Genomic DNA, 21,096 nt, shown 5'->3' on the forward strand with positions numbered 1-21,096 from the left:
TGCTTAGGAAGAGCTCTTTGCCTCGTTATAGGATGAAATACTCCGGCACGGGAATATCTGGGAGCCAGCAGGGAGGCTTCGTTCTGCCCTGCGTGAAGGAGCCTCACAGAATGTATTGAAAAGGACAATAAAACTATCGGACGATGAAAGACAGTGCTGCCACGGGCTATTTTTAATCATTATTGCTACTACAGTAACGATACGCTGGGGTACCTGACTGGCTGAAACATTGCTTTTGGCCCACGGGGAAAATAGTGCAGGAACTTTCATTCTGATTGCCTGGCAGAGACATGCCAAATATACCACTTAATAAATCAATCACCCTTCAAGCTGTTCATCTGCTTCTCAGCAGATACTGATTGATCCACAAGGAAAGGAGGTTAATGAATGGTCAGTTCTGCCCTGAAACCCATCCAGAGTCAATGACACTTAAGAATGTATTAGTGATTTCCACTGATGATAGGGTAGACAAGCTGCGCTCAAGGATGACCTGCAATGAGACGAAAACCACCTTCTTCCAGAAATCTGTCATGTGCTAAAAATGGGATCTGCGGCGTCACATGGAAGTTTGTTTCTGTTTCTCCATGGGTTGCTTTAGCAGGGTTTTTGTCAGGAGGGGTGTTACATAGTTGTGGAGCTATAAAGCCATGCAAAAAAACCTCAAGCACAAATGAAGCACAAACCTCATTCCCCTTCATCTACCCTCAAAGCGATGGACCATCTGTCTTGAAACACGAGGCCCTGGAGAGCGGGCAAAGGCCATACGCTGTTTGCAAAAAGTACAACAACCTTACTTAAAACAGTATAAAAAATCATTCTTGCAAGCAGCGCTAGAAAAGGGGAACAAAGACAGGGAACAGTTCTTACCTATTAGCTGTTTTGACATAAACGAACACTTTGGAGACCAATTAGACTCACCCATCAATCTAATTGATTTGGACTATAAAAGCCTATAGCCAATCCGTTGGATAAAGTATTAGTTACCAATCCTCCGTCTGTTGCAACGCTGCTACTGTTAAGATGCAAAGTCAACATATAATTGCACAAACTCCTATTTACGCCTTTTTTTCACCTACAATATGCGCCTGCCTCCACCCACCTAGTCCCCACTCCCTTTGAAGCAGGCATACAAGAACATAAGTCAGTCAGAAACCAGCCGTACTGCTGGGAATTCTCGCAAGCAAAGGAAGAAAAGCACAACCTGCCCTCACCACCTGCCACAAGCAGAACGAAAAATCCCTTTGCAAAGTTGTTAAATGCCTGACGGCCCAAGAAAAAGCTAGAGAAGCCTCTTGTAACAGCTACAGCATCAGTCTGACTTACACCTTATGATAACATGGGAAACAAGGTCTTTATAAACTCACAGAATAAAATAAGTTTCTAAACATCTGCCAGCACTAAACACAAACAAAAGAAACTGCGTCAGTGCACTACAACAAAGCTTCGGAGTCAAAAGAGGCTGCTGCTTAGGAAGCAGAAGATTTCCCCAACTCTTAGCACTCGTAAGAAGCTAATATAAATCTTTCTGGTGTTGAAGGAACAGAGAATTGCACGAAGATGAACAACTACAGAGGCGAACAGCAACGGCACACAGCGGTGGCAATCAGAAGCTCAGGGTCTGTTGCCGTGAATTTAACTCAATAGTAGCTTAACGCCACTCATGGCAACATCTGAGCCCCCGTAAACACTCACACAAGACTAAGATTAAAGCCAGAAAACGGTTTTGGTATTCCCACGCTGGTATCCTGCACAACACAGGGACGACTCAGATAAATATCTAAAGAGGTAGCAAGTTTGCTCAGGCAAGCATTGAGCCTCCTCCGTTCTGGCTGAGGTCAGTACAAATTGAGAGCACTCAGCAACCTGTTTGAGTGATCTCAGGAAGGGAACATGCAACATGACAAGGGCTAAACCTCAGCGAAACCCTGCTGCCTACCCACATCCATCAGCGGATTTGCAAAGAAGAACAAAAGAGAAAGGAAAAGGCTTGATCTAGAGACTAAATCAATAGGATTTTCATTTCATTTTCAAACAAGTTCCTGGAAGTCACTGATTGCAATGTCAGCCTTGCAAGACAGATGACAAGACCCTTGGTAGAAAAGAGGTTCTTAAAGGAGAGAGAACAGAGCTATGCAAAGGTTGTTGTGTTCTCCAAAGTCTACACACAAACACAGATGAATAGCACAGCAAGGCAGTGCTTTCCTCAGATGCTTTATCCTTGTGGGTAGCTGAGATGTTCGGAGGTGCTGGCACACCCATGCTACGCTCACTTCTTCAGCCTCAAACAGTGAGAAACAACCAGGGCTGGGATTTAATGAGTTTCCTGCATGCGCACAGTGATCACTAACACACTGCCAAGCCCTTGCACGGGTGGCCTCATTTACCAAAGTAAGACGATTCAGCTAAACCCAGCATCGATTTTACCTGAAGAAAGGGATTCAGCATCCCGACACGTTTACATTCCTAGCTGGCAACACCACGCTGATCCACGTAGGAGCTGAACGGTCACTAACACGGTTGACAATTCCCCTTGGTCCATCTGCCGTACGACGTAGCCCCTACTACAATTTAGCACTGTGGCCAAGACACGCAGGCTTTCCTTCCTCCGCTGCCAGACAAGCACACCCGGTTCTGTAGTTACCCATCATCTTCACCAAACCCAAATGGCTCTAATACATCACATCAAACTCGCTGTCATTCCACGGGTGACTAAAGAGCTCCACGTCAGCTCTCTAATTAGTCAGTTTTTAATATGCCTTAATTTTTCCTGTGATCTCATGCCTCGTTTTCCCCGTTTGAGATGAAATGTCAGTGTTTTCTCAAGCTGGCAGTTTTTACTCATGGCTCCAGAGGCTGCTGCAGCACAGAAAAGCTGTCTGTGCTTAGACCAAGAAGGGCAGAGGCATCTCAGGGCAGTGGGTCAGGGTGTCCTACGTAGAGTAGAAGACCTAGATTCACCTCTGATAGCCCCCTGGAACCCTGAGCATTGCTGCCACACTCAGTACAGCCATTCCCATTCAGTTCTTTGAATCACAGAATCACTAAGGTTGGAAAAGACCTGTTAAGACCATCAAGTCCAACCATCAGCCCAACACCACCATGCCCATTAAACCATGTCCCGCAGTGCCACGTCCACACGTTCCTTGAACACCTCCAGGGATGGTGACTCCACCACTTCCCTGGGCAGCTTATTGAGATCCACCCAGAAAATTTTTTTACTATTTTTTTCTTCTTACATTGCCCCAAGGAAGTCGTATCTAGCCTACGAGCATTCGTGCTGGCTCAGAGGAAGGGGATGATCACAGATCTGCTAAGCACGCTCGCTCCAGACACTGGTAGGGCTAGCAGCTGTAGAGGCAGTCCAGCAAGCAGATCCTGGTCAGCCCAAACTGCACATTGTCTTGGCTCTCTGGTGCTCAGTACCGGAATCCCCTGCAGTGATTCTGCTCAGCGCAGCCAGCCTAAGCGCCTGGCTGTTGGCCAGCTTTCAGGACTGGCAAGGACCACAGGAGAGACTAGAGGGGCACTGCCAAGGAGGAGACATCTCAGGCCAGGGCTTGCTTCTCCACGCTGCAGCCTAGTGCTACGTAACAAAAGGCTGATGTCTTGCCTTACATCTAAAGTGAGCAGCAATGGGGAGGAAACGATGCTGGGGACCCCGTACTTTCAGGGCCAGACAGCAAAGCCCAGAAGCAGGGGAACAAGGCAGCCAGACCCTTCCCTGACCCAGGGCTGGGCAAGCTCAGCTCCACATCGTGTCCAGTACTGGAGAAACATTTAGCTGCTCTCTCTTCTCCCATACAGGAATAACCGGAATTTGGTAGAGAGCAAGTTTTGCTTCCCCAGGGCTCAGGAAGGCAGACATTACTTCATCTGCTTCCTACAGGGACAGTAACTAACCCAGTGCAGGAAAACTCCATCTGATTGACAACTACGGACCCGGAGGAAGACGCTGCCCACATCTTCTACCTGCTCTTGAAGTAATTAAGCAAGGAGCTGAGGCTGAGCTCTCCCTTCCTTGCCCTGGGTGTGCAGAGCCACAAAGGATGCTCTGAGTCTGGGTCTGTGATCCACATCAAACAAGCTGATATTCACTTTAGGAGACCTCCTGCTCAGGAACTGTCAAGCCCTCCCATAAGTTGTGTAGGAAGTGGAAGGAAAACAGGGTATTAATCTGCCAAATACCCAGATGGTTCCTCAGCAGGCTTTTAGCACGAGGCTGGAGGCTTCCAGCACCACTAAAACCACTGAGAACTATTCCTGAGCCACAGGTTCCCTCTTCTTCTGGGGAAGCTGCTTTCTGGGGCTCTGCACCAAGGGGAGACAGGACAGTAGTGGAGTAGACACTCCTGCCTGAGGGCTGGCTCTTCTCGGATGTGCCGTCTCCTAAAATTCACATACGAGTACTGGCTCTGATCTCTCCCCCTCGAAGAGGTTGAGAACCTGCCCCCAGGCTTTTGCTTCTGTGTTACAGTCTCACAGAGCCACCGAAGGAAAACGGTCTGCAGAATTACACTTATTACTGACAGCAATAAAGGCATCTCAATATATAGTGTCTGTCAGCCACGCACAAGCTCAGTGAGGCTTTGCTAATTACTGAAGTTTCCTGTGCTGACAAAGGCATCCCAAGGGATGCAGTGACTGATGGGGAATAAAACCTGTACAGAGGATTTTCAGCACCACACAACAGATCTCCTAGACTAGAAGCACATTGTAGCACCTTGCCACAGGGTGCCGGGGGCACTGCAGGCACCCACCTACAAGCACAGAATCTGGTCTTACACCTTGAAGGCCACCCATCATACCAGAGTAGGTACTTCTTGGAGACAGGAGTCTAATGTGAGTCAGGATTTAGGGAGCTCTGAGCAGAGAAGTGATTCTCCTTCCACAGTTCCCACCGTCTCTCCAGCACCTCCTGTCTCTGGCAGCCTCCTTTACTTCCGTGGAGGATTGCCATAGACGTTCAGGTTTCTGGGTGCTATGGGACTGGTGAGTTTGTTTGCAGCTCCGGCACAGCTCTGGGAAGGTGTCACGCATCTCCTTAACCACGTGTCCCTGAGCGAAGCTCACCCTCCCACCCCAAGCTTGTGCTATGCCGTCAGGTTGCAATGAACGTTCTGACTGCAGCAAATTGGGTTTGATGTACAAACACAGCAGCACTCAGGGCAACCAGCTTGGGTGCCTCACTTGAGAACTGCTTGAGAGCTACAAGAATATCTAAGCTTTATGAATAATGACTTGGTTGAAACTAGAGACTTAACTCCATAAACTTATTTTCCCACATCCACATGGGGTGGGCTAAGTGTCACCTGGGAAGGGCCAAGCCACCAACCAACCTTCAAGTGGTCCTGAGTGCAGAACCCTTTCCAAACCCGTACGTCTGCTTGGCATGCAGGCTTCAGAAACCCCTTCTGATACCATCATGAAGATGATGAATAGAGAGGATCACTAGATGATCTTGGAGGTCCCTTCCAACCCAAACCATTCTATGATTTATGATGATGAGGAGCCCAGAACATCCCAAGTCACCTTCATTTCAGGATGGGCAGGGATTTTTCACACCCAGACACAGGTGCATGGGGCAAGATGGAGGAGTTTGGACATGTAAAGCACCGAAGATCAAATTTTCCGTTGTAAATCATTATGCTTTTAGCAGCAAAGACACTACCTTCACACTCATCTGTAAAGTTTGTAGCAACAGGAATGTCAATATACATACTGTCTATTAAGGGGACAGTACCTACATTCCTAGCCAGGGCAGTCTAAAGGATGCACAATTTAAATCAACCAATTAATAGGAGAAGGGAAAATTGTGACTTACTGACATTGAAGAGCTCCACGTTTGCTTAAGCAATGCTAGAGACAGATTTGACCCAACTTCAGCAAAAATTAAATCAATGCAACATGCACCTGATCCTGCGTAAGTCACACTCACAACAGCATGATTTATTGAGAACTACTGCCACTTGTGAGCTGAGCAAGTCAATACAGATACACAGCAAAGCAAGGAAAATGCCTTCCAACATCCTAAACCTCTGTGATGCTCTTAGCACTTCTGTTTCGTAATAAACAGTCGGTTGGTGGCTCTGATAGAGCAACGCAGCTGCTTTTTGTATGCGAGTCACAGGGAGTCTGACTTAGTGGAGGACAAATTAGCCAGGGCTTGCCACGCGAGGTTGGGTAACATTTTCTGGTGCTCTGCACTACACCTGCAATAAGCAGCTTTTAAGACGGATTGATTAAATGTTTGGGTTTCACTTTAGCAATTAATCACAGCAGCCTTTTACTTATTTGTATGCTTCAACACTAGAGAGATAATCCCTTAATTATTCCCTTGCTCTCCTTCTTATTCCATGGTTTATTTAAAAATAACTGCAGTGTTGTACTGACAGGTGGGAATCAAATCCTAGGTTTATCTCCCAGGTAGCTGCACGTGTTCCTGCGAGATCGCCCATATCAGAGCCAGCAGATAGTTTGATCTCCATGGTCCAGCCATGCAAATTGCTTCGGCAAAGATTAACCACAGAGGAACTAGGTGTTTCAGTAAGAACAAGACTCAGGTTTTCAAAGCAAGCCATGAAGATCCTGGCCCTAATTATTCACTCAGTCTTCTCAGTCACAAAGTATAAACCCTACAGCCCTAACCTCTAGTGTTACTACTGATTTACCCCAGAGAAAGATCTAGCCCTCTGAATTTTATCCTATAAATTCTCTATATGCATACAAATGAGGCACTTTTTGTGCTTCTTTACCTGAAATTTCAGTAGTTCTTTCAAGAAAGTGTTACCCAAACCCATCAGCTTCTCAGAGTGAGCATAAACCATTCTCTGGGAATACGTTACTAACTGACAAATATTGAACAAAGCTGTGATAACTCAAAGCCACAAAGAGCATCTGGAAGATAAAGGAGCATTTTTATAACTTCTACAAACGCGAAACACTAAAATGTTCACTGCTGGGCTAAAGCATCACAGTATCACCTAGATTAGGACATCACGCTTCCCAGGACCAACATTCAGGGACAGGGACAAAATAAACCTCTCTTTCCAGCAAGAAAACGCACACCAAAATGCATTCATGCAACGGAGAAAGCGTCTCGTTCAGCATCACAAGATAACTCTGCTGAACCAAGGCCAACAGAAGCATTTTAACATGTCGCACCTTCTTCTTGAGTTTTTCCCACTCACTCCTAAAGCAACTTATAAAGCTGAACAGTATTTCTGTGGCCCGATCTTGGCTTCTCGTACCCTAGCCTAAATTTTACACCTATCTCGGGAGGCAGTGAGCACTTTCTGACAAATCCCAAGAGCCTTCAAGTCCTGGCTACTTTAGTCCTGATGTTGTGAAGCATGGGCTGTAGATGGGTAGAGGGCAACATGGAAAAAAAGGTCTGTAGCAAGACGATGGAGAAGCAGTACATGGGACAGAGGTGTGTAAGAGACAGCGGGCACTGGAGAGAGTCTAACAGAGACGTGTGTTCCCCGTGTTATGCTTCAAACATAGCGTTGTCTAGGAATAAAACCTCACGCATACATATGCAGGCTGCAATGGTGAGTCAAGGTTTCTCCCTCCTCCACTCAGCAACTCCCAGAAAAACAGCATTCCAAAATCTCATTCCCATTTGAGGGGATCTACTTTAACAACCCCCTCAACACCAACTATTCTTCACTTTTATCCAAGGTAAAGCTGGGGCAGGGCAGGTACACCTGGACAGGGAATTGAGGTGGCTGGGACAACGGGGAATGATGGTAGAAGACTGTCACGAGGAGGTGCTGGGTGCAGAACACCATGCTGACACCAGGGTCCCCCAGCGAGGGACCAGTGCACAGGACATACAGAACAAGGACAGGCTCAGCCTCTGCCCCTTATCTGCTCACTTCTAAGCACTGAAACATGCAGAGGTTTTGGAAGAAAATGTTTTAGAAGTTGCCCACAAAGCAAACTTAACATTATTCTGCTTAGAAAGGGCTCTGCTTTGAAGGACACAGAGAGCGTGCACCACGCAGCGCCCAGCACTTACCTGTGTCGTAGTGAACTACCAAGGACCTGGAATGGTCCCTGGTCTTCAGTGGGTGAAACTCCACTGTCACTTGCATGGCGTCACCAATCCCAAGAGTCCCAACGGAGGGATCGACGGAGAAAGGGCTGCAAGGCAAAGAGAGCTATCAGGACTATTGCGGGAGATTTGGGGACTGTATTCCTTTGGCAGTCTAGTTCCCTTCAGCTCACTTGCGCAAGCAAGGAGCAAACAAACCACAGCCAGCAGAAGACAAACAAAACATATAGGATCAGAAACAGAGCAACTGACTCCTGCTTCTGCAGAGATCCAGCCCTCAGAAGATCCTATGGCATAAAATGACCTCATCTCCCCCATGCTCTGCGTCTGATTCTCTGCAGCCTCAGGAGTCCAACTGCTAGCAATACGATCAGAGAACGGCTTCGGAAGAGCACAAAAATGGTAACAGCTATTTGCATGCACAACTTGGGGCTGATTTCCTCAGGAATCTGTCTTCTCCTGCCACCTAGAAACCTCACCTCAAAAGATGCAATACCTGTTCCAATGAGATTACAGCTTAGAAATCAGACAGAGAAAAAAAGTCTTTTCTGAAGACCAGAGACTAATTATGGTTTAATTTGCAGAATTCATTTTTTTCTTTTTACCTTGGAAACATTCTGTTTTAGCCTAAGAAAGGGCACATTTTATCAGCATTTCAATGAAAGATGCTCCAAGAAAATGAATAATCAGAAAAATCTGAGTGCAAATGCAGATCGGAGCAATCCCATGGCATGGAAACCAGACACAAAAGGAGTATCCCATTTACAGCCTGAATGATTAAATCCCTAGCGAAATGAAGCGCCATTAACAGGAGCATAGCAAGGCGAGTTTAACAGGAGGTCTTCTCTCTGTTCACAAGCAATGCAATCTGGGACTCCGGGTTGTAATCCAAGCTCGGTAACTGTTTGCCTGGCCCACCAGACAAAGTCTGTGCAATGTCTTGGAAATAATTATGAAAATGTGTTGGCATACTGTGGATTTAATATGAGCAGTTATGATTTGTCACCAGGTAAACAGCTCTTGGCTGATAGAAACAAAACTCGATGCTTTAATGCTGCTTAGGGCTAAGTCAGGTAAAACATGCTTCTGCACAACAGCAGCTCATGGCTCTTGTGCAGCCCCACTTAGAAAACAAAAGTTACTGGGTTTAGTGCTTTGCTGGTGGTCAATTTGTCACCGTAAAACCATGTTCTGGAGAGTTTACTGTGATTAGAGAACGCAATGCGCACACAGAAATAACGAGAAAAACTGGAGCCACGCGCAAGCTGAACTTTGTTCGCCTAAGTAGTGACAGCTGATGAAATTGCTGGAGTTTCTGCTCGTTAAGGAGATATTACTGTGATTAGGGGCCTGACCTGTTCCCATTACAACTAGTGAGAACATTACCGCTGACTAATGGAGAAGCATTGGGCCTGCAATGTTTACGTGCTGGACTTGAGACTTCTGAGAGAGAGGAGGAGGAGGAAAGACAAGGCACCACCAGCCTCAGAACCGGATTGCTCTACATGGTGCTGCACCTCCACTGGTGGTTACGCCAGGACTGCTGCAGGTCTCTGCTGGCGCGTGGGGGGGATCATGGCCTGCCGTGGGAAAGGCACGGATTTTTTTTCCCCCCCTTCTGTTTTTGCCAGAAGCGTTGCCAGAACAGAAAAGCTGCTAGCTAAGGAAGGGGACTCCTGGCAACACTTCAGCACTGCCTCCCATCCCATCATCTTCCTACTCCTTCCCCATGTCTAGGTACTCATGCCCTCAGATGGCTGGGATGGGAATAACACTCCTGCGGGTGACTTCAGGGGACGCCTGAGAAAGAAGTATCTTCCTATTTTCAAATTCTCAGAAGAGGATCTAGCCAAGTTCAGGACTCTGTTCTCAGGACTGAGAAACCGAGCACAAATCAGACACTGCATCTCCTACACCCCACCCCATGCTGTACCCACAAGACAACTCTGTTACTGCTGTAGCAAGAGCTCATTATCCCTCACATAGACCAGGTTCTCCAAGACCCAAAGATGCAAGCTCCATGGCTAAACCTAACTCCTCCGAATTTCAGTCAACATCACTAAGCTGTTCCCTGCAGCCTACAGATAAGAAGAGATACTACGGAGACATCCCTGACGCATTGTGAAAGCCAAATGAAGACCACTGCCAAGAGATGAAGCTGGCAAGCTAAACTTTGGCCTTTTATCCATAAATTGTGAGCTGTTCTTTAAGATAATTCTGGTCCCATTCAATCTACCCTTTTAATGAATCACTACTGCTCCCAAAAAACAGGAATGACAAGGCTTGCAGGTTTTTTTTAATAGCTTGTTTTCTTCCAACATGCTTCTTAACTATGTCCACTTGGACGTTTGTGTTGTTGTATGACACCTAAACTTTCACAAGCCCAGATCTCTCAATGGTACTTTGCAATCCCCAGCTTGTATAAACTCATCTAGCCACACCAATTTAGGAGTGACCTTCCCACCAGTACCTGCTGAGATCTTGCCTATTATTGCCCTTTAGAAAAAGATCAACGCTAGATTGGTAAGCAATTTCATAATTATATATTTTGGCATTTACATCTTGCTTACTTTCTCCACGCATCAGCCCCCCTTCTTTACAGAGTTGGGCAAAAGTTATGGCCCATGAGGACACCAAGGGCCAAATACTCCTGACGTAATTTAGAAACACAACTGACGAGTGAACAAAGCTGACAAGTCAGGCTCTCAAGCCACCATGCCACCTTTTCTCCTGCAACCAAACATTTAGCAAATGCAGTGTGCAGGGAGGCTGCAATATCCTTCCTCAAGTCCCATGCTATGTTTACCTTCTACAACCAAACTTTCTTTGGTCTACTGACCCCTTAATTTGTGTTATAAAATCACCTGAGTTTGGGAGAATCGATTTCATCCAAAGCTACCTCCAACCCCATGGAAGGCAGTAAAATCTACTGGTGATTGAATTGCCTCATCTGTCCACTAAGATCTACTGCAGGAAAAACCCAAAGATCATTTCATCTCAGTATACAATACATTTAGTAATGGTATAGCAGCCAAAGTCAAGCAGTGTCACTATTCCAGTAAACCCAGTCTGTTAGGTCAAAGCATCCAAGACTCCATCCCTGTGCTGAAAAAGCCTGTGTAGAGTCAGCATCCCACAGCTCTATCTTTCCCTCTTTCACTGCACCTAGGCTCTATTTTCATATTCTTGGATGGTCTTTGTACGTCTTAATGTAATTTTTCAATCCCATGCCTCCATGTAGTCTATGGGTACTACAGGGAGGGATGCAAGGGGGCTCCAAGCGCTGTGACTCGTAGAATAATCGTGCCCCTGTACTCAGCACTGCTGAGACCACACCTCAAATACTGTGTTCAGTTTTGGACCCCTCACTACAAGAAGGACACTGAGGTGCTGGAGGGTGTCCAGAGAAGGGCGACAAAGCTGGTGAGGGGTCTGGAGCACAAGTCTGATGAGGAGCGGCTGAGGGAGCTGGGGTTGTTCAGTCTGGAGAAGAGGAGGCTGAGGGGAGACCTCATCGCTCTCTACAACTACCTGAAAGGGGGTTATGGGGAGGTGGGTGCTGGTCTCTTCTCCCAAGTGACAAGTGATAGGACAAGAGGAAATGGCCTCAGGTTGCGCCAGGGCAGGTTTAGGCTGGATATTAGGAACAATGTCTTTCCTGAGAGAGTGGTGAAGCATTGGAACAGGCTGACCAGGGAGGTGGTGGAGTCACCATCCCTGGAGGTGTTCAAGGAACGTGTGGACGTGGCACTGGGGGACATGGTTTAGTGGGCATGGTGGGGTTGGGGTGATGGTTGGACTTGATGATCTTACAGGTCATTACAACCTTAATGATTCCGTGTGATTTGTGATAATTACCTGGGCTTTCAGAGCTTGGTGGGGACATTCCTAAATGGATCTTATCTCAGATTGATCCTCTCTAGACCTATAGCATGGCATAGTACAGTGTCTGTAACGTCAGAAAAAGGCAGTGCTGCCCTGAGATCTTCTAGACACCATTTTCAACTCAAATGTACTGGAATGACATTTATCTCCCTGAATGTCATGGAGAAGAAACTCATTATCCTGCCTGAACAATGAGAACGACAGAAAGAGACTTTCTATATTTATACTATTATTATTATTACCAAGCTATGCAGTTAAGAGCTGGGTATGGACATGCAGAGAGAGGACAGGCACAAAGCCAGACTGCATGATGAGTGCTTTTAGTGGGTTTTTTCCTTTTTCAGAAAGTGGTTAAAATGTGGCCATGTTTTCTGGTAGACACCATGGCAAGGGAGAGCTCTGAACAAGGAGCAGCAGAAGGAGGCTGTATTGGCCCCACAGATTCACTTAAGAGGTCTTCCTTCGAGTGAAATGCACAACAGAAAACGAAGTCCTTAGATAAATGAGTAACAGGCAGGGAACATCATGAACTGACCAGATGTAAGAGCCGAGCTGTCCATACTGACAGAGGAAAGGTTAGGATGGGAGATGGGCTGAAAAATGCACCGAAGGTGAAAGCAGATAGGTAACGCTTGATGCTATAGAGAAGGGAATCCAGAAAAAGGAGGCCAAGAGAAGCGATATGAGCAGCGCAAGGGACTAGGAAAGAGTGGCATCTGCAGCTGGCTTGCAAATGGGCAAGACCCTGAATTTTCTCAGGCCAGAAAACAAAAGTTGGGGCAACTAAGATAGAAGCTTCAATTGTGCAGATAGAGAGTAAAGGACAGAGGGCAGCTGATGGGTCTATAAACTTAGACAGATCTCTCATTCCCTTCTACTCCACTAATCCTCCTCCCTCTCTCGTATGCATGCATGTGCTTGTACGTATCAACACACACCAAAGCTATTATGTGATATTAAGAGTGCCTTTAACACAACACCGCATCCTTACTCAGCAGAAGTCAAGCATACATTCAACTTAAGCTGCTTAAATTCTCCTCTAAATAAGAAAGACTAAAACAGTCCTGAAATTCAGTCTGTAAGGCTGGCACTCCTTTCCCTAACTCTTGATTATGCATCTCATTTACACTGTAAGCTCTCCAGGACAGGTAACATAACTCGTTCATTTCCAAAGCACAGTTTTAAGTGTTCTGTGATAATAATTAATCACCAAGTTATTATGAAAGTCATTCAAAAGAATTAGTGACATTAAACCTTCACTACCTCTGTTGGTAATAATGATGCAGCCTTTGTCATAGCCTCTACAACAGGGAAATTAATCCCCTAACGTTAGTAGGAAAATGGCCTCTCTTGTGAAAGCCTCTGTAAATATATTTGTTCAAAGACAATTGCCAGCTAATATCTACCAGCCTGTGGAGCGGTGTATCAGTCTGATTCTCAAGCCAGCTTGTCACGCCAGCTGGGAGGTCAATTCTTTTCTGCTGGGGTTGCTAGAACCCCAGGGCTCACCTGGGATCTCAGTGGTAGGTATCTGAGCAACTTCTCATAGCACAAGCAGCAAGGAATCAACCATTGATCACTGCTATCAAGAGACTCAGTCAATAATGTGAAAGTTTACAGCTATGGTAGAGGGTCCAGAGGCACTCAGACAGCAAGAAAAGAGTTGGTGCAATGCAGTGATGACATGTCATACGGTACAGTCACCAGCACTGGCTGCAATGACCACTCCTGGCACACCACAGCCTCATCGCAGAGAGAGAACATGGTTGTTCTGGTCTTGGGCTGCAAGGGGACATCCTGACCTGGTCAACAGGAGGGAACACTCAAAATGTGCTGGAGGATACCACACTTTGGGGAGTGGTTGACATACTGGAGGGCTGGGCTGCTCCGAGGAACCACAACAGGCCGGAGAAACAGGCCGATGTGAACTTCGTGCAGTTCAGGGATGGAAAAAGGCAAAATCCTGGATTTGGGATGGAATAACCTCCAGCAGTGCAGGCTGAGCACTGGTGGGATAGAAAGCATTTCTACAGAAGAGGACCTTAGGGGCTGGAGCACAGGACAGGCTGAGATAAATGGGTTTGTACAGTCCTGAGAAGGAAAGATGAAGCGTGATCTTAGGGCTGTTCACAACCACGTAAAGGGAAGGTGTAAAGAAGATGGGGCCAGGCTCTTCTTGGAGATGTACAGTGTAGAATAAGGGAAAATGAGCATAAGTTGCTGTAATGGGAAATCTGAGCAGATATTAAGAAAAAAAATTGTCACCATGAGGGTGGTCAAACACTAGAACAGAGACCCAGAGCAGCGAGGGAACCTTGAAGACATTCAAAGCTCAACACAAAAAGGTCCGGAGTAGCAAGATGTGTTGCTTGCAAACCTGATCAAACTTTGACGCTGCTCTTGCTTTGAGCAGGGTGCTTGCTCAGATGAACTCCAGCGGTCCCTTCCAAAGTTATTCTACGATTTTAGCTTCTAAATCAGCCCAATCCCATTTCACATACTCCTCAAATTTCTCATTATATTTCCTATGCATCTGTGCATGTCTGTATAGGCAGATGGTAGACAGACAGGCATTAGAGGAACTCAACCTTTAAGAAAATTCCCAATGAAGAATTCATTATGACATTTTGCTGAACACTTAAAGCAAAAATAAAAAAGAGAGAGCAGAAACACAGGAACTTCAGAGTATTTAAAAAGAAATCCAAATGAAAGTAGGAGTGTCTTAATTAGAACAAAATGCTGATTATATTCAAAGATTTAAATCATCTGTTTGAAATTTCAAACTGGCTTTCAAAAGTTCATAATGAAATGGAAGAGATGACTGATGCCCTCAGCTGACAAGGGAAATCATATTAGCTTTTGATCTTTGTAAACATGCAATCCGGTTATTCAGAATTCTACTTTTTTGTGTAGTTTGAAACAAAACTTTCGTAATGTTTCCCATTGCTTTATTGCAAATCAGGACTGAAATACCTAATTGCTGAAGTTCAGAACAGTCTTAAAATCTGTATCAAGCAGGATTCAACATACGCTGCATCACTCAATAGAATAGTTGGCAAGTACACTGCAAAAAGACACTAGACTTTACTGGGGATTTATTTTAGTTGTGACAACCAGACCTGGAAATCCCAGAGGAAAACTGTACACTGATTTACAAGTTCCTGCCTATGCATTCTCCATGGTGAAAAGCAGCAGCCTGCTTAAAGAGCATCCTGGAAGCCTGCTTAAATAGCTTTGCCAGGCTTTGGTGGAAGCTCCTCTTGGACGCTCACGTTTCACAGGACAAAAGTTAAGAAGTCTTCTTTCGAGCCCTGTTTTCCTGGGGAAGAAATTGAGGCAACGCAGGTGCACCAAGTCAGACAGCGGGTCTTCGCTGCGTTCTTGACCTCAGCCCCTACACCGAGACCTCTGGGACCAAGCAACTCTCAACTCATTACCAGCCAACTGAACTGGTTTCCTTGCAGATGCGGTGTCAAAAAACTCGTTACCCTCTCCAATTCAGCAAACTGCAAAACCGGTGACTGCCTTCTGAGACCAAAAGGAACAGCACAGGCTGTCCGCAACAAAATTCATATCAGGCATTTGATCAGGGGACCACCGGAATACCCTGTGCTTGTGGCCTCCCAGAGCACGGGTGTATTTGGCTGAGAGTGGTATGCAACCATTTCAGAAGGTACTTACCATCAGCAGGTTGCAAGCTAACTACTAACATTCTAGCACTCTCCAGGAAACCTAGGGGAGATAAAGCTCTAGGAGAAAATGCTCCCAATCCATGCACCAGATTTTTGCTGCATCTTTTGCCTGTGCCCTCAGTAGCATTCTGCTTTGGGGCTGTACTGCAGTCTTGAAGCCAGTGTCTGCTCATCTCCACCTAAGAGCTCATTCTACTTAAGAATATTTTGGTCCCAAGGACCAGACAAAACCTACTGGAAAACAAAGTTCCTGGACCACACAGTGTTACTGTCAGGGCCTCAGTACCCTCAGCTTTCATCTGCTGATCTCCAATTGCTCAGAATTACTTGCTAAAATAGACACAGCTGCTGATAAACTCTTAAATGGCTCTTCCACCAGCTCATAGCTGGCCATTTCCTAACACTGCGTTTGGTCTACATAACCAAGCTCCCTAGAGCTGTCATCTGCCACGCACTATCCCATACAGCCCAAGGGCGGTCAGATTGCCTTCCTTTATTTGTTCTTTCAAGCTAACAGAATTGGTCTAGTGAGATGCTGTGCTGGAGACACCACTGCAGTGTAAAACTTTGCTGCAGCTTGCAGAGTTTTATCAAAGGTTGTATCATGCTTAAGACACCATAAGCAACTGCCAGACCCACATGTCCTGCCTGTTTCCAGCTGTGGCTGCAATACAGCAGCTCAGATGCTCTGATTCCTTTTTGTTACTGTTTACCAGCTATATTATCACACAACAGTGGTTTGCACAAGATGTTGAGTTCCTTTACCTCTGAGTGCTCATGCGGTAGCGGGCCTCCCGGTTCCCGATGTTGCGAACCAGCAAAGTTTTCTGGGTGCTGTACTTGACTGGACAGACACTGAAGTTCAGCTGGTCAGGGAAGTCCAGGATGGCTCGGGCACCTATAGCTCGGATCGGCACAACAAACTTTTCCCTTTCCGTGATGCAGGTGAGCTGGTGGAAGTAATCCTGCAGGGAAAGAAACAATCTCAGCACAGTGCATTTAGTACCATCCCCACGGCAGAAGGAAAGCTGCTGTTTTCTAGGACTCTAACAGGAGCATTCAATAATGTAATAGTCCTTTTGCCTTAATGACCTTTCAGTCCAGTAGCATGACCTGAACAGGGCTCCTAACTCGCAAAGAAGGAACAACCCCCTTGAGTCACCTGCTTTCCCAGCAAGCTGCCAGATCCAGACAAAATCATCTGACACTTGGATTCTGAGGCACCAAAATAGAGTCATTTCACGTAAGGGATTACAGCAGTAACAAGAACCTGCCTTGATCGCCACTGCAGACTATTAAAGGTACCACTAAGAACCCAGTTGTGCCACAGAGCCAACTCCAATCCCAGCAATGCAGTGACCTCCTTGAAGCTTGGCAGGAGATGCTCAGGTACATTTTCAGAAGGACTTTGCCACATGCACAATCAAGAGTCAGTCTGGTGAAATACTTAACAAGCTGGACATGATAATTGTTTTACATCAGCTGAGTGTAGGGTACAGGTGTATTTCCCACCCCTTCCCATAGCATTATGGAGACAAAGCTGGGGACACACACCCTTAAAAGGTTATCTGATCCATCTCCCCACCCCAGAACCAGCTCAGCTCTGTACCCAAACTACTCAAGAGATGTTTGACAAGTACTTGAAAGCACTAACAACTCCACCCCTGCCCTCAGCAGCCTGTTCCAGCTCTGCCCTAGGCTTAAAGAGAGCTCTTCCTCTGTCTAATCTCAATTTCCCTTTACATCTCCTCCTAACCTCAGGGGAGGCAGCAAACAGCTTTGCTTCCTCTCTGCTGCATGACTGATGTCTTCATCACCTCTCTTTTGTACAGTCTCCAGAATAAGCGACTTGCTGCCTTGCTAGCACGCCTACCTGAGGCAGGTCAGACATCCTGACCAGAGCAAACTCAGCTCTGCTATTTCCAGTCATCGGCTTGCTCAGAAAAGAGCCAGACAGCCCCCCCCCTCAAGCTGTCTGGCATTTAGCAGTAGGGAGGTGAATCAAATCACCAAAATCATTCTGCTGTAGGGTTGAGCAGATCGATCTCCAGATCTACGGTGTGGCATAGCTGTGCTGGAAGTATCACCTTGCCCCCCACTGAAAGCAGTGGTAAAACTGTTTAGTAGGGCCAGGAGCCATTACCTCCAGCAGCTCTTATTGACCAGTTGATAAAAGCTCTGCCTCTTAGCACTTACTTGCTGTCCTGATCTTTTTTCCCCTCAGTGCTTTTATCTCGTTTGGTATTTTTATAATTGTTGAAGCAGCAAGCAGACAATTTAGGATTTGCACACAGCAGCAAACCCCCTCAACCAGACAAGATTCGGATTCCTCTGCCCTTGGGATTTCCTGCTCCCATACCCACCCTCTCCAAGCCTGGAAGGGACCTACAGCAGCCAGATGAGGCACAGACACATAGCTACAGCTTTAGCACAACAGCTAACACCCAGCGCCTACCAACCACCTGCTCGGCTGGGGTTTAAGGTTGCAGTAACAGACGCGGTCACATCCAAGGTGGAAAAAGAATAAAGAAGGATCTTTTATTCTGGGTATCTCAAATATTCACACTGGATATTGCAGAAGGGCTTTTGATTCTCATATTTGGAAGGTAAAATACCAGGAAAGGAACTGCAGCAAACGACCTACAGACTGGAATATCATATTTCAGGAATGCGTTTCCTCTTCAGCAAGTCCTTCTGAACTAGCAATTTTTTACTCAACCTTGCAGCCTAAGCCCTCTAAAATAAAAGCTATGGGCAGTCCATGTGAATTTAAAGCACCTATTAGCTGGGTACTTCACATCCTGGACTGTTTAGATCCTCAGAAACTGCATTAGCAAATAAAGAATCCTATTTACTTTTTTTTGTTATTTTGGCCACACTACTGTAACAAAGGCATTGTAAATCCAATTGAAATCTGTGTGCCTTATTAAGTCTTGGCATGCCATATTGACTTATCTCTCCCTTCCAGATGCCAGGTAGACAGAGGAGGACACAAGGAGTTCAGATCAGCAGGGGGATAAAGAAAAAAGAAAACTTCAACAATTGGAGGCATTTGAGGGAAGTAAAAGGAAATAATTTTCAAGTCATTGTCATCGCTAAGGAGCAGATCAGCAGCAATGTAAGTAAGAGCCCAAGGAATCAATCCTCCCCAAAAGCAAGCACAGGCAGCCTTCCCAGCTCCGCTGCCGGTGAGGGGCACTGGGACTGCCTGCACAGCAGCGCCTGGGGAAGGGACTTCTCCAGGTGTGCGAAGACAAGGCTAAAGCAACAAGGATTTGGCCTCACAGAGACAACCGCGACCTCTGAGAGAGAAAGCTGCCTCTTGCCATTCACGGACACGCATGTTGTGTGCTGAGCCACTTCTCCAGGGACGCCCTGGGACGGTGCATCCTGTACAAAGCTTGACTCAAAGCACTTCAGCACATGCTGACCCTTCAACCGCGCTCTAGGACCCCAAAGTGGGACCTCGCAGCAAAGTTGAATGCAGCGTCAGGCCAAACGGGGCGGGGAAACCAAGGAAAGAGGGGTGCTAGGCAGAAGCTGGCTGCTCACACTGCTGTGAATCCATGGTCCCGTAAGCTTTTGAAAGCTGAACCGCCCTCCCCTGGAAGAAGATCAAGGCTGCAATTCTCCACTGCAGCACTGCCCTGTCTTACGAACTCTGCTATGCACTTACTCACAGTCTAGGGGTACAGTCCAAGCCAGTTTAAAATCTTGTTTGACTTTGCAACTGCAAACCCTTAGGAGGCTGTTTAAAACCAGGTCTCTAAGTAAACATGCCTGGGTGAGGGAGGGGTTGCATCACTTCTGTGGTTTAAAGACCATTGTGTTTAGATGCAGCTTCAGGCTATAGATTTTCATGAAAATACAACTTCATGCTTCATACAGCTCCGCTCTCAATTTCAGGGAAAATACAGTTCATTGTACAGTGGTTCCTCTTCTCTTACTCCCCTTTGATAAGCAGTAAGTTACAAGCTCTGGCCTGCAAAGCATCACCAATGGCATTTGAATTAGCACCCGCTGAAATTAAAGCAACTGCTTGTATCAAAGGTGTCACTTCAAGCTCTTTGCAAACTCAGGCTAACATTCATTACTGTCACAGGGATAGCAGCCTTAACTGCCCAGTACGCCAGCAAACTCGGATGTCAGTTTTACTGTAGAACCAATCCTAAACACTTCACTGGGTTCCTTGCAGCAGGCAACTGCAAAGAAGAGCTCTTTGTAGCATGAGGTAGCATAGTAAGTCAAATAGGGCAAGCTCCCTGCTGAAACCATGATACCATCAAGGCTGGAAAATAAGGGCTGTTAAAAGAGAGAAGGGAGGCTGGAGGATGAAGGTGGCTTCAGACGAGAAGGGGTACCCCTCCTCCTGCCTCCCTCAGCTACCAAGTCACAGGATGCTTTGAAATCAGTCCCTTCACTCCAGGTTCATTTTGCGCAGGGCCATTTGCCTTGATATTCTGCCCCTTTCCTCCTCCCCCGAGTGTTCTTAAAAGTATACTTGGAATAGCTTCCGTGTGCTACAAAACATCTAACAGGGCTGGAATGACTTTTAAAGGAGTTCATTTCAGTAATGCAATAACTCATCATCCTGTCATATTTCATATTAATCAATGAGCATTGATTCAGCCTCCACTGAGCATCGGTAATGAATTTTGCAGACCTTACCGACTGAACTTGGATTGCCTGAAAATATTGTATTGCTACAGTGAAAAGAGCAAGAGGACAAAACAGAATAGGCTGTGCTGTGGTTTTATAGTCTTCTTCCTTCCTTCTTCCTTTAAGATAATCTATTGATAAGCCTAAAGGACACACAAATGCCAGTATTTCTGGCCGTTGTTTATTTGCCAGTCAGTTCCACGATGGTTTCCAGTTAGGCAGAGACTGTCAGACCATCGCGCAAGGAGACCTGGGAACACAGGTGGCACGAGAACACCCCCGCTGTACAACCGGAGCCATAAAACAGAAATGCGTAAATCAAAAGCAGCAAGAACAACTAATTGCGTATGTTGCCCAACAGAAGAATTAGCATTTCATATTTGTAACACAAGTGCCAATAAACAAAGAGACATGTCAGCTATTTCTTCACTTTCTGACAGTCCAATCACGTGGCACATTCCCAAATGACTGCGAGACAATAGGAAACTGCTCATTTTTCAAGAAAGGCCTGCATGGCACGTGGCATTTCAGCCACTAACAACTCCCATGGTCCTTTTAGTTAGGGCTTAGCTGCAATTTTACTCCCTTGAATCGTGAGCGACTTCACTGAAGTCAGACGTACCCTGGGGAAGAACAGATTCAAATCAAGAGAATTATAGAAACCAGCTCCACACCAGGAAGACTCGCCAACCTTGACAGAGGGGTTTGTACCTGCATCCCGATTCACTGGGTTATCCACAATCCTGGTGGATCATGGAGCAGCAGAGAGGCAGAGGTTGTGCCAAGGTAGCACTCATAAGCCTT

At 46.3% G+C, this 21,096-nt stretch overlaps 1 protein-coding gene across 1 annotated transcript in view; it reads right to left on the reverse strand.

The window, feature by feature from the left end:
- The window catches only part of LOC132316920 (hydrocephalus-inducing protein homolog), a 60,807-nt gene that overhangs the window by 30,446 nt on the left and 9,265 nt on the right, over window positions 1-21,096 (reverse strand). The window contains exons 5-6 of the mRNA XM_059816736.1: window positions 16,399-16,598; window positions 8,021-8,145 (exon numbers count right to left, since the gene is read on the reverse strand). Of these exons, the coding sequence (XP_059672719.1) occupies window positions 8,021-8,145; window positions 16,399-16,598 (325 nt within the window). The remainder of the gene's footprint in view (window positions 1-8,020; window positions 8,146-16,398; window positions 16,599-21,096) is intronic.

This window comes from Gavia stellata, chromosome 4, assembly GCF_030936135.1.
Source record: "Gavia stellata isolate bGavSte3 chromosome 4, bGavSte3.hap2, whole genome shotgun sequence".
In the NCBI taxonomy this organism is placed as follows: domain Eukaryota; kingdom Metazoa; phylum Chordata; class Aves; order Gaviiformes; family Gaviidae; genus Gavia; species Gavia stellata.